Source organism: Colletotrichum siamense, assembly GCF_013390195.1.
Source record: "Colletotrichum siamense strain Cg363 chromosome Unknown KSG_Cg363_contig01, whole genome shotgun sequence".
In the NCBI taxonomy this organism is placed as follows: Eukaryota; Fungi; Ascomycota; class Sordariomycetes; order Glomerellales; family Glomerellaceae; genus Colletotrichum; species Colletotrichum siamense.
Window position 1 is genome coordinate 2,413,395 of NW_023501014.1, and position 12,922 is coordinate 2,426,316.

The window sequence follows — 12,922 nt, forward strand, 5'->3', positions numbered from 1 at the left end:
CAAAGATAGATCACGAGAATCATGAGGTATGATGGCAAGAAATTTGATACATTTTCCAATACTCGTGCATGTCTAGCACTGCTGCTGCGGCCGGACTCTGCGGGAGTCCGGCTGCTGCCCTCTTTTTCTAAATGAACTGTGCCCGCCATGCATCGCTTGCGAGATGAATTGGAACCTTTCCAAATTCTAGAAGATGCCCCCAAAACGCCAAATCGCAAAGAGTCAACGGAATTCCATCCGGACACCGTCTCCAAACCCCGAACCCAAGATTCCCAGTTTCCAATTATCCTATGTGCCGTCCAGCCGTCCAATCCCTCCCAATGCCAGTTGCGATCCTCCCAAAGTCAACGACCCCATCCACCTAGGGATTTGTGCGTGTGTTCAAAACGCATAAGCGTTACCAAGTCCTAGTACACCAGCACCCCCGATTCCTCTCGCCTCGCTGTTGCGGCGACTGCTTGGATTGCTGTGACTGCCTGGCACAATGACCATGCCTTTATCGTTCTCGAGCTTCAACAAAACCTGTGACCTCTTTCTCTCCAAACCACCCTGCTTCTTCAACGAGGCAAGACCAAAGAGGGCGCCGCGGAGACCCAGATCCAGACGACTTGATTCGTGAATGCCAAAGATGCCCGCTGTTGGCAATGAAACTTTGCGGCCGTGGCCCAACGACATTGTGCTCGAATTCTTCAGTGCGTACAACGAATTTGGCCGTGGATACAATGCACGCGGGATCGACATCTTGCGGTGATGTCCGAGATAATTGTCGATAAAGTCGTCGGCAGTGAAAGAAGCTCTCGAGAGTGTCCAATGGGACAGTGACTTTGACTTTGCGTCGTCGGGACCTGGAGTATCATCGACTGCAAATTCGGGAAACGGCAAAGTTGGCTCGGAAGGCTCTGAGTAGTCCGAGTCTTCAGTCTCTGTCATCAGCGGAGGGGTGGAGGTTTCATGGGGCTCATCGTCCTTGTCACTGAACGAGGCGGAGTCTGACGTCGGCGTGCGCGGGGCCTCCGACGATACAGACGGTGCCTCGTTCAGAACAAGGAAGGACGGATCCCGGTGAATCTCGGCGGCAGGGTCAAGTCTCGGCTCGCGGGGTTCTGTGGGAACCGGGGAAGGCTTCTCGGCTTCGGGTACAGGAGAGGGTTCGATGGTCTCGGGAACGAGAGGGATTGGAGTAGGCTCGGTGGTGTCATGTGAAGACGTACAGGCATCGACCTGAGAAGTCGGGGCGGGCTTCTGCTCCGCATCCTCGACAACCGGATCGGTCTTTGTCACCTCGAGGAAGTCAGGCGCGCTCGTGGTGTTATCAGCTTTGAAGTTAGAGGACATCGCGAAATCCAGGCTGATGGGAGAGTTGAGGCTAGTCTCAGCCGCGGTGGCAAAGCTAGAGGGACTAGACATGAACGCGGCTGGTGCGATAGAGTCCGCATCGTGATATTCGCCATCTGAGTCGTCTTCGTCTTCCTCGATAATTGGTTCAACCGCATACTCTAAGTAACCCTCCAAAGGCAGAGATGGCAATGCCGGTGGCGTTGGCTCCTCTTCCGTGGAAATGACAATCGCAGGCTCTGTCGTCGACTCCTCGTCGGGGATAATGGCAATGACAGGCTCTGTTGTCGACTCTTCATCGGGGGTGAAGACAATCGCAGGCTCTGATGTTGACTCCTCGACAGGAGTGACAACAATCACAAGATCTGTCGTCGGCTCCTCGGCTGCAGTAGTCACCTCTTCGACCGGGGCCTCAGGCGCGGCAACCTCTTCATCCTCGATGGGCACACAGCAGTACTCCAACCAACCCTCGAAAACGGGCTCTTGGGTGGCCGTTTCCTGCTGAGACTCCAGTGAGTCGGCCACAGGTGCCGATCGAGGCTCAACCAAAGTCAACCCGAGCTTGGAATCTGAGACCTGGACATCTTCGGGCTCGGTAGTGCGCTGCGAATCAGCCAGCGAGCGCTTGTCGGCATCGGAGTCAATCGACGTCAAAGACTGCCGGGAGATGGAGCGAGGTCCCTTGCCAAATAAGTTGAACTGTCGTGGTCCATTAAAACGCGCCATTGTTGGAGTCGACGGTCCTACGGCTGAATCTTCAATTAGCTCGCTGTCGGAGGTCTCGGAATCCGCAATATTCGGGTTCGCATCAAACGGCTGAGGACGGCCTGACAGCGTTCGCAAAAAGGTGGGCGTAATCAACAAGCTCTCGCGGGGCGTACCAATGTCGCTGTCAACAAGACTAGGAGTTGACGACGAAGACTGATAAGTAGAAGTGGCATCCTCGGCCGACGAAAAGGACAGACTCTGCGATGTTGCTTTGGCAGGAGTTTCAGGCTGTTGCGAATGCCCCACGGTGCCTATGACGCCGTCGGCCATCGTTTCAACCCCACCATCATTCTGAAGCGTTTCATCTCGTGCCAAAAGTTCGGACGGTTCGTTGGAACTCTCATCGAAGGAGTCCGGCACGGGCCCATGCGGCGTCGGGATCGGGAGCGGGCTGCTTGACGGCAAAGCTTCCATCTCAGCAGGGTCATTCGCTGCAGAGACGGGGCGCTCGACCACACGGATATTCTGGGGCTCGGCATCGGACAGCGAGCACGTGTCTTTCACCACCATGGAGATGTCGGATCGGATTCGGTCCTTGAGTCTCGTCAAAAACATCTCCTTGATTGTCTCAGGATCTTCGCCTTGGCGTTGTCCCGTTGCGTAGTATGGCGAACGGGCCACGAGAGTCTTGTCCAGAACCAAATGGCCACGCTTGTGGACCATGAGAGTAATGCTCATGTCGTGACCACCGAGGATATCTGCGACACCTGTCTGAACTCGATCGAGGACGGCTTTAACAGTCCTCCTAGAATAACAAGCAGTCGAGTCGAGACAGACGGCGAATGGTTTCTCTGCCTTCCAACCCCGGCCAGAGAGTTCGTAAACTGTCAATCGGAGGTCATCCATCTCGTTCAGCTCCTTGTCGGTGTCATCTCGCACTGCAGTAAATGCGTGCTCGAGTTGATTTACAAACTGTTCACAGTCAAGACCGTTGGGATCTTGAAACAGCAGCAAGTTGCTGTCGAGCTCACGGCGGAGATGTCTGTGATCCAAGCCCAGCTGATTTCGGATTTGGAAGTTGACGTGAACGGCGTTCTGTTCAGAATGGTGACACTCCTCCAGGTAATCGAATCTGTTGCAGGACCGATGTTGCCTATCGAAGGCCATCTTTCTAGAATCCAGAGAGCGTTGCATAGCTGTCGACAAGACCCAGGCCATGTCCTCGCCATGAGACAGCGTTAGCGGAGAGCTCTGAGTGCTCTTGAGAGTGATGGTCCGTTCCCATTCCCTTTGTCTACGGGACTTGCATCGACTTCGAAAATGCAGTGTGATTTCGTAGCCAGGGACAAACTCCCAGTCTTGGGTGGTATCAATGAAACGTGACTGTGGAATGTGAAGGAGAGATACGGGGTTGCTCAGGGGCTTGAGAATCTCAAGCTCGCTTCCTGATCTCTCGCGTATCTTGCCATGCATCCATCTGAAGGACCGGTCGTGGAGCTTAAGGAAGGAACCGATAATGCGGTCGGTAGAGCGGGCGACTTCCATAGCCGTTGACTTGTCGAGAGGGAACTTCTGATATGACTTGAAGGACTTGGTTGCCCATGGCTCCGGTCCTCCTCTGTAAACTTGGTAGATTAGCTCGAACCGCAGCGGCTTGCCATCTCCAATTTGAGGTATGGAACGCTCGAGAGCGGTTGAGTCTCTGCGGGTGAGCAGCTCGGTTGAGCAATGTGTAAGACGACGGATGAGGGTGTGACATAGTTGGTCCGTCGGTTGGAAGCCGTGGGAGGCCTGGTACTGTCTTTCGTAGGTGAGATCGAGGGACGGCTGAAACTTGATTGTGACTTTCACAGACAAGGCAGTCGATGGTGTCTTTTCAAATTTAGGATCGCCGAGTCCTGAAGCAGTTCGAGGTCGCCCCGGGCTGGAGAGAAGGAACCTCCTCTGAAAACCCGAGGCGCCTGAGTACGACGTTGCAGGGCGAACGAGGTCGGCCTCGGCCATGACCGTCAGATGATTTGAAGTTGACGCAACACCAATAGGTTGGTTGATGGTGGTAGTGAAATCGAAGTCGGCTACTAGTTTCCACCAGGCTCAAACCGAATCTCCTTCAGATGGCGTCCGGGGGAGGAAGGGGGACGCCGGGGGTTTAAAAAAGCGGTTTCGAATCGGAGAAGGACAAAGTCGAAAATGGAGCCCTAGTGCAGGAAGGCTCCATCGAATCATCCATTTAAGTGCAGTAGTACGACAGGGAAAGCAAGGTCCAAGAGTTCCAAGGCTAAGGTATTAGCGACAGGACCAAGGAAGACTCAAAGTGACGAAAAAGGGTAGGAGGCGGAAGGCTTGGGGAAGCGCATATGTCAAGCACGAACAAGGCGCAAGAGGCTTGCAAGACAAAGAAAACAGCCAAATGCGCGGGAGCGGGTCACGCGAGGAATAAGTATGAGATGTTATGGCAATGATGGTGGTGTGGTCGTGACGCGCCGCCGCAAGAGGTTGGGCGACCTTTGGGAACCCATGGCATGATTATGCCCATTATGGCCCAGAACAGGGAATTGCCGGCCAACCGGGGAAGCCTCTGCTGAGGAAGCTTTCCGGCGCAGGACAACCTCTGATTGCGATTCTTTGGGGCCCTTCTGCCCGTAGGAGATTAAGGTCAGGGTCTCAGTTCCACGCTCGTGGGGATAAGGCTGAAAATGGAAGGGAAACAAGCAGCAGGTCGTGGAATAACACCCGCATTGCTTGGGTCGAGAACACGACCTGAAGGCCCAAGAAGAAGCCGTAGTGTCGCAGTGATTGCCGTGGTGATTGATTGACTGCCACACGGCCGGACGGCTGCTGCGTTGTACCGTCGCAGCGAATGACGGCAAGACAACACAACATGACAACAAAAGCAGCTTCAACCCCAACCGTGTTCAACTTCCGTCCCGTCCGTTACTTATCTCAGGTCCGAATTCAGCAACCCGAAGGACAACCCAACACGACATTGCGTTGCGCTCGAAGGAGTGCGGCGAAGCGCTGTGCTGCGCTGCGCTGAATGACTGACTGCATGAGATATTTGCGACGACTATCAGGAAAAAGGCAGGCCAAACGTGCCGCTTGGCCATGTGCCGAGTCTTCCTCGTTTTTGCTGCGGCTGCTGCTAACTGCTGCACCTCATTCTGGAGCTGCTCCTCCTTCGTGCGTCTGCATGCTGTGCGGTGTTTTTTCCTGTGTTTAGCATGTGCCTCGCATTGCAGTGTCCTGCCTCTTTGCAACGCATAACACCGCTGGATACCACTAACTGCAGTGACAAGGGTAGCGAAAGCGGGCACAGGTGGGCGGCAAACCGCACCGTTTGGGTCGACGGGGCCTCTTTTTTTTCCCTCCCTGAGTCGGTCGTCGGCGTCAGCGATTTGACCAGTCGATCGACGACTCAGCGATGGCGCTGTGTAATTGACCAGACAGACGGACGAGAGACCAGGCCGCGCGCGAGACGGCCGGACTGGACGGGGTGACGGCCTGGGCTGAACCTGGGCGTCGGGAACTCTCGCTAAAGCGCCTGAAGAAACCCGCATCCGTCACCAGATCCTGGCATGATCTCCGTCAGAACCAGCTGCCAGATGTGAGGAGAAGCGCGGCACAGATCGGAGAGAGGGGCGGCCACAGCAGGCAGGCCGTGACTGCGGGCTCGCGGGCCTGGCTGACGGTCTGACCTCAATCTCTTCTTGGTCACGTTTTTCGCAGTAGCAGCACCAGCGGGCGGGCGAGGCAAGTATTTTCTCTGCTGCTGCATGTTGAAGTGCCGTTGGAACTTGTCTGACGGTGATAGGTAGGGCGTCCTGCAAGACGGAACCTGGAACCCAGGAAACAACAGCCAACACCCTGCCTCCGAGCCGTTGCTTGACCCAGTTGCGGCTTGCCCAAGACTTGTCGCAGAGTCAGGGAAGCGAAGACGGGTAGCAAGAAAAAAGGAAAGGAAAAATCTTGACGTTCAACTCGCTTTGAAGAAACCCCCCGCAATAACACTGCATTGGCCAATGGAAGTCCTTGCATGAAGATGAAGCGACACTCGTGGAAGCATCAAAACCCACAATGCGCGCCAATCGGGGCTCTGTATTACATAAGTGAGGGCTCTCCGCAAACGCAACTGCACGCCAACATCAACACGGAAGGCGAAGAGCACCGCAGCACCCCAGAGTGTCAAGGGGTCGGTCAGCCCCGGGGCCGCCAACGCCACCATCCCTGTCGAACCCACGCCTGCGATGCGTGGTCAGTCCACTCTGTCCACTCCGATGGGATGGGACAATCCACCCAGAATGCGCCAAAGTGGGAACCGTGTGGAAACGGAAGACACTGAGTTTCCCAGGGACCAAGCAAGACAACGACGACGTCGTTTTTCTCTCCCTCTCTCTCCAGCGATCAAAGAGTCACTCTTGCGCGTTTATCTTTCCAGCCACGCACATTCTCTCTCAGCCGCCGCCTCACTGTTTGACTGTCTCGTGCCCACTGCCGCAACCCCTCCGTCCCGAGCCGATGGCAAAGTGGGCTTCATTCCAAGCAACATGCAGGCCGTTTACGTGCTCTGCAGTAGTTCCGAGACATGTGCACGCCAACCGCCGCCCGCGCAGTCCCTCTGCAGCCCCGTCATGCGAAAGTCCTCACCGACGATTGGCGACTGTGGGGGAAATGCTTGTGAATTTTCACCCTTATCAAACCTGAGGTATATCAAGACTCCGCGGCGGCGTCCAGAGTCGCAAAGTCGCACATTCGCGCATCTGGCGGTCTGCTAGTCGATATTTCGAAACATCGATCACCGCTGGAAGAGAGGCCATCCTACGAAAAGAGTCATTGATCAACCCTAAACTCTAAGTGCGCGCGCACAGATCAGTTCGTCTCGATCGAGTCGCGGAAATGCATCGAGGTCAAGGCTCAAGCTCCTTGCTGCTTCCAGAGCTCTAGGGAAGTCCGTCCTGCAGCCAAGAGATGTCACGACGTCAAGCCTCCGAACGTTGCTGGCGTCACCATTGTGAGATAGCGTTCATCCGGCCCGCAAACGGTTGAAGAGCTGTTGAACTCTAATCGCCAAACCCGCGTTCTGTGAGTCGTCATCGATGCCAGCTTGCCAGCCTCAAAGCGTCCTCGTCCCACTTTATCACTTTATTCGAGGGGTCCCCGGTGGCTTGAAGACACTGAGATTCTAGATCCGTTCGTTCCGTATCATTTGGGAACGATGATGCCTGTCGTCTTCGGATGGCCTGCTCAGCTGGCCCGAGACATGAGACGGTTTTCGTTTCTCAGCTACTTTCAAAGTAGCCACAGCTGAGCCACAAGATGAAATACCTGCATGGCGTCCATTCGAGGAATGGAATGGGAGCTCCGATGAAGCTAGAATTGAACATATTGGCTCGTTGTCGCTGACTCGGCTCGATGTCTGTTTTCAGCCTCTCATGGTCGGTCACTGCCAGCTGGATTGTAGCTAAATGATACAGGTGATGAGACGATGAGCATTCAACTGTTTGTTTCCTATCTGATCGACCTCCGCCTTGCCTAGTTGTCTCGACTTCAACATGGCCAGGCTTCTGGCCACATCGTGTAAGTCAGACGTCAGAGATCAATTAATATTTGCACTACTCGATCCTGAAGCCCTCTCTAATTGCTATGTTATCATCATGACCAACGATGCTGCTCATATTCATTCCATAGTGAATGTACTGGGATCACCCATTGCTTCAAGGCAAAGGCTACCCGTCGATATTAAATCTTGCCTAACGCTCAGGATTGATAAAGCTCTGACAGTTGAGTACATGCTTACTTGGTGGCAGGGCGCGTTCTCCTCCGAAACTACGTCATTGGTCCTTCACCCTCCATACCCAATGCTGCTCATTCACGAGGCTCTGCCAGATACATCTCAGGAAGGCTATGAGAGCTGTGGACAAAACTTGGTCTCAAGTACGCACTCAATTCATATAGTACTCATTTCAAGATGCGTTTCAGGCACATTAGCTTCTGCTATAACCTCACACAAGATAAGATGTGTTAAGTTGTGAGTGAGGATAAAAGATAAAGGTGGTTGTTAAGGCTTAGCAAGGACATGCAAGACAGTCCTTTTCGCAGAGTATCACAAAGACCATAGTTATCATATCTGATCCGTCATGCAAAGCTAAACATGATAGCTCCATGGATCATTCTGATGGGACTTTCCAGTTACTGTAGGCTCAACTCGTCTCACTCGCTTATATAACTGGCTGTGATCTGTTTGTTATAATAGTAACTATTCCATTTGAAATCCCAGTATCAGTTCTCAGACACACTATGTCAGTTGTGATGAAGATGAAACTCATCATTCGTCAAAAGACTAAAAAGCAGAGAATCGAATTCATTCATTCAAAACTCCTGAGTCTTTGAGTCTTTGGCCAGGCCATCTTTGCGAGCTTTGACCTCAATCATTTCCCTGGCACTCTAACTTACGCGTCAGTGAGGTTACCCAGCAAAGACAGACGGAGCTGCCGTGCACTGCAGCCGTCCATTTCAGTATATTGTCGTGGTTGTGATATGAGTTTTGCGCAGTTCTTTGGGTTCACCCATTGTCGTTGCAGCCCGCTTCTTTGGCCATGCATTACTTTCTCTGGCAGGCCTTGTGTCGAAGACCATCAAACGCTACCCTTCAAGTCGAACGGGACCTTGCAGCTCTTTCCTTCGTTTGTGCCCTCTTGATTCAAATCTCACCTTGACCTTTTCCCTGTATTTTACTTCCGATTTCTTCTCTGAAGTTTTCACCACACATCATCACAACCCTACAACACAGGTTGGCAGCCTATCTGCCTCTCCCCCAGCACGTCCCTAGGACCAAAACTCCATATAATCAGCCTCTTCTCGCTCAGAAGAACTACCTTACTGAGGTAGAATTGCACAGGCAGCTCTTCGGATCGACAACTTGGCTTCACAAATTAATTGCACGTACAACAACAAAATGGCTACCGACAAGAATTTCCAAGAGAACACCGGCGGCCGTGTTGAAGAGTTCGATCAGCCCGGCTCTGATGTCGAGGACTGGGAGTTTGTCCACGAGTACTCCTTCAAGTATCAGTCTGGCGACAACAAGTCTGTCGACGACAAGTCTGTCCGCGATGCTGTTGTCAACGGCGTCACCGAGAGCCCCACCGTCGACGTCAAGCAGGTCGACGGCGAGGTTACCGACCAGAAAGAGGAGGACGCGACCACGGACGTCGATGAGAAGCTGGCCGCCAAGAGAGAGAAGAAGAGAGAGAAGCGACGTGCCTACAAGAAGCGTGCCCAGGAGAGACGTGCCCTTGAGAAGGAGCAGGAGAAGGACATCGTCGCCGATGTCGCCAACCAGAACGAGCAGATCTCCGACCAGAACCAGCAGAAGTTGGCCGAGACCCTGGCTGAGGTCACCTTCGCCAAGAAGCAGATCGACGATGAGATCCGCAGTCTACAGAACGCGCAGAAGGTTGCGCAGAACATGGTCGACAAGCTCAACGAGGAGATGACCCAGAAGATGTCTGATCTTGGAATCGCCGACAAGGAGACCGACAAGAAGACCCAGAAGGAGGCCTTCTTGGCTGAGCTCATCTCGGACTGGGATGAGTACTTTGGAGATGGTGACCTCGACGACTGGCAGCGTCTCTGCGGTGACCTGGGTCTGCCCACCGACCTGCCTAGCAAGACACAGTGTCGCAAAGTAAGCGTCTGAGACTTCATAGACTTTGAATACATGCTAACTCCACGGGTTTCATCTCTTAGGCTATCAGAACTGTCCATGTCAATATTCGTCAGTTCCTCGACGCCGTCCCCAAGCCCGAGACCGTCATCTTCTTCAAGACCGTCTACAAGCTTGCCCACTGGTCGCGCAAGAGCAAGAAGTTGGTTCCCAAGGATCTCATTACCCGCGGAACTCCCATGCGCGCCCTCATGCGTGAGCTCAGTCGCTGCTACTAAGCATGGAAACGAACTTCGGCCATTTGTCTTGGGTTGGATTGGAATCAGAGATGGATAGGGATCGATGCAGGGGTATGAAGGGATTCTGGTATTCATGGAAACAGTAATTACCCAGCAGCCAACTTTTAATACGCCAGCCGTCTATACAAACTTCCTGCCCGTGCTCTCTGCTCTAGGACCGTATCTCCCACAGTCTAATCTTGCCCGTGTCATTACCAACCGCCAGCAGATCGCTCTGCCTTCCAAACGCAACAGCAGTGACTCTGCCCAAAGGCGTCTGCGCCGTGGGCCAATTCCTGTAGACCGTGCAAGTAGGCAGGTGTACCAAACGCAGCGCGTCCTTCTTCTCATAACTACCAAAAGCCATCAGCTGGCCGTCCGGAGAGAACGTCAGCGTCGTGATGGGCGTGACGAGCTGCTCAAAGGTGCGCGTCGGTTCGGGGCGCTCCACAACCTTGACCTCGCCCGCCTTGGACTTTGTGACGAGCGCCTCGCGGTCGTAGATGTTGGTAATACCGCTGCTGGAACCGATCGCCACCCACCTGTCCTCGCCCAAAAATTCGGGGCCCTGGTGGCCTCCCAAAGCGATGACGATGCCGCCCACACAGCCCTCGTCATGCCATACGGCGCGGAACTTGCGGTCATCCACGCAGTACTCGCCGACGGAACCGTCCTTGCCAAGAATACTGAGACCCTCGCCGTTGCTCCACCACACGAAATCCGCGATACCGTGTCTGCTGTCGAGGCGTGCCGAGGCGATCCATTGCCTGGACTCGGTGCTGATGATGTTGACAATACCACCGCCCTTCCTGGTGGACGCAACGAGACCCATGTACCGGCCACAAGGGCTGAGCTTAAAGCGCTCCATCGTCTTGTGCTCGTGTTGGTGGCCCTGGACACGGGCGGTCTTCTGCACCTGGCCAGTCTCGAGGTCCCAGCTGTGGTAGAACTTGCGACGACCGGCAAAGAAGATCTGGTTGCCTGATGGGTAGAGGAACTCGGCGCGGCGGACGTCGACGCCCTTCGCTTGCACGGAGGTGAGCATCGGGTTCGGGGTAGGGTGTGCCGTCGGATTGATGTGGTGCAGGTACAGGACGGACGAGACGCTGGAGGAGAGGAGGACGGGGTATTTCGGGTGGAAGGAGAGATTGTTGACGGAGGCCTTGTGAGCGTCGGGGATCTCGCGCGTGCGCTGGATGTCGATGGTCTCTGGCCTGAGGCGGGTCCTACCATTCGAGTCCTTGCCCGCAAGGCGGTGGACGTCGCGGAGGAACTTCTCCAGGGGTGCGGCGGACAGGTCATCGTCGCCGCCCTCCTCGTCGGAGCTGATGGAGGAGTCGGAGGCAGCGGCTGACGATCTTCTTCTCCTCTTCGATGGGCGTTCTTCGGATTCTTGAGCCCACTTCGGCAAGGGGTTCAGTCGCAGAAACTGCTGTCGCAACCTTCTGCTGTACTCGGCGCCGCTAACGACGTCCTCGCCCTCGCTGATTCTCAGCTTCCGTAACCTTGTCGCGTTCGCCAAGGAAACCGTCAATCGCTCATCATCACTGTCCTCCCATGCCGGTGCATTGGGATCAACGGCGGCGGGCTGCTGCTTGCCGGCTTGCGAGCCCTTAGTCGAGGGAACACCGGTGTCAACCATGAAAAGGTCATGGTCGGCGACATCCTCTTGTGTCGTCTGGTCCTGCTTCACAAGTTGTTGGTTCCTCTCCTTCTCCAATCGTTCGATATCGCCCAAAACATCGTTGCGGAAAAGTTGTTCGCGAAAGTCGGCCTTCCCTCCAAGGACCAATCGCTCGAGTTCCTCTTCGTCTGAATCCTTCTCGTCAAATACAGTCTGCGGTTTGCGCTGGCGGGTGGTTTCTTCGAGCTCAGACTGCTCGGACTCTGAGGAGGAGGTGACCTCCTCATCGGAGAACTCTTCAAAGGGCTGTTCGTTGGCCATTGTCGCGGTCGTGGATATGACAAGGATTTCGAGGTCTCCGGCGCACCAGCGATCGAGACGAGAGCGGATGGGCGACTGTAAAGACGTCCAGAATTTTTTTACTGGGGGCGCACAGCCTTGCAGATGAATGCAGATTCTGATTGGCAAAAAGCTTCAGCCACTTGTGGCTGCTAGCCAATCAAATAAGAGCGCAGTCCGAGGCTGAAAGCGGGGCATCTGCCCCTCCTCACACCGTGCAGTCTGGTATTAATGTACTAATCGTTAAGTATTCGTACTGTGACAGTGAAGTCCTCCAGTGGGATGCCTGCTGCCACAAGGAACATATTATCCTTCTCCTCACTCCTTACTACTTTTATCTTGGTCTCAGGGCCAATAATTGCTTCCGTATGAGGATTCAGACATATTTACCCAGCCAAAAGACCCTATTCACACTGATGGCTAGTGTCATCGAGATCGCTTCCTTGCCACGTAGTCAATTACTAGATGTCCATCTTTCCCTGCATCAGCTTGTGCTCAAATCGCAGATGCCACTGATGCTAAGAGCGTGGCCAAGTACAGCCCAAGGATTGTCCTCCTTGCCGCGTTTCGAACTCAACCGAAGTGCAATCTAGTAAAATATGTGCGAGGTCACTACTTCGGCAACGCCCAGTTCACTGCGATCTCAACTACCCTGAAGGCCTTGTGGTGGTCTCAACTACTCTCACTCAAAGCCAATCACATAGCAAAGTCTGAGGTCGTGGCGGTCCCATTTCCACCATATTGACATCCAATAGGTGATGCCAACTTGCTGCCTCAACCGCAAACTATCCGATAGCAGCCTTAAAACCTCATCTGAGCGCTGCAAATCGCCGTTCATATTCTCAGTGCCTTTCAAAGTCAAGTTGACATCTCTTAAAAACATATTTTTATTTGAATTTGTTGCCGCTTGCGTTGAGCCACAGGAACCCAATCTACGACCCGGTAACTGAACATCAGTTCTCGCAAGTTTCATCA

At 54.0% G+C, this 12,922-nt stretch overlaps 3 protein-coding genes across 3 annotated transcripts; 1 reads left to right on the plus strand and 2 right to left on the minus strand.

The window, feature by feature from the left end:
* Nucleotides 1-381: 381 nt before the first annotated feature.
* CGCS363_v000617 (uncharacterized protein) lies at nucleotides 382-4,047 on the minus strand (the record flags this gene model as incomplete). The annotated part of the gene is made up of 1 exon (XM_036632466.1): nucleotides 382-4,047. The coding sequence occupies one exon, from the start codon at nucleotides 4,045-4,047 to the stop codon at nucleotides 382-384; it is 3,666 nt and encodes a 1,221-aa protein (XP_036502671.1).
* A 4,948-nt stretch (nucleotides 4,048-8,995) lies between these two features.
* CGCS363_v000618 (uncharacterized protein) lies at nucleotides 8,996-9,984 on the plus strand (the record flags this gene model as incomplete). Its single annotated transcript, XM_036632467.1, has 2 exons — nucleotides 8,996-9,727; nucleotides 9,790-9,984. The coding sequence occupies 2 exons, from the start codon at nucleotides 8,996-8,998 to the stop codon at nucleotides 9,982-9,984; spliced, it is 927 nt and encodes a 308-aa protein (XP_036502676.1).
* A 172-nt stretch (nucleotides 9,985-10,156) lies between these two features.
* CGCS363_v000619 (putative U3 small nucleolar RNA-associated protein 18) lies at nucleotides 10,157-11,929 on the minus strand (the record flags this gene model as incomplete). The annotated part of the gene is made up of 1 exon (XM_036632468.1): nucleotides 10,157-11,929. The coding sequence occupies one exon, from the start codon at nucleotides 11,927-11,929 to the stop codon at nucleotides 10,157-10,159; it is 1,773 nt and encodes a 590-aa protein (XP_036502675.1).
* Between the last annotated feature and the right edge of the window lie 993 nt (nucleotides 11,930-12,922).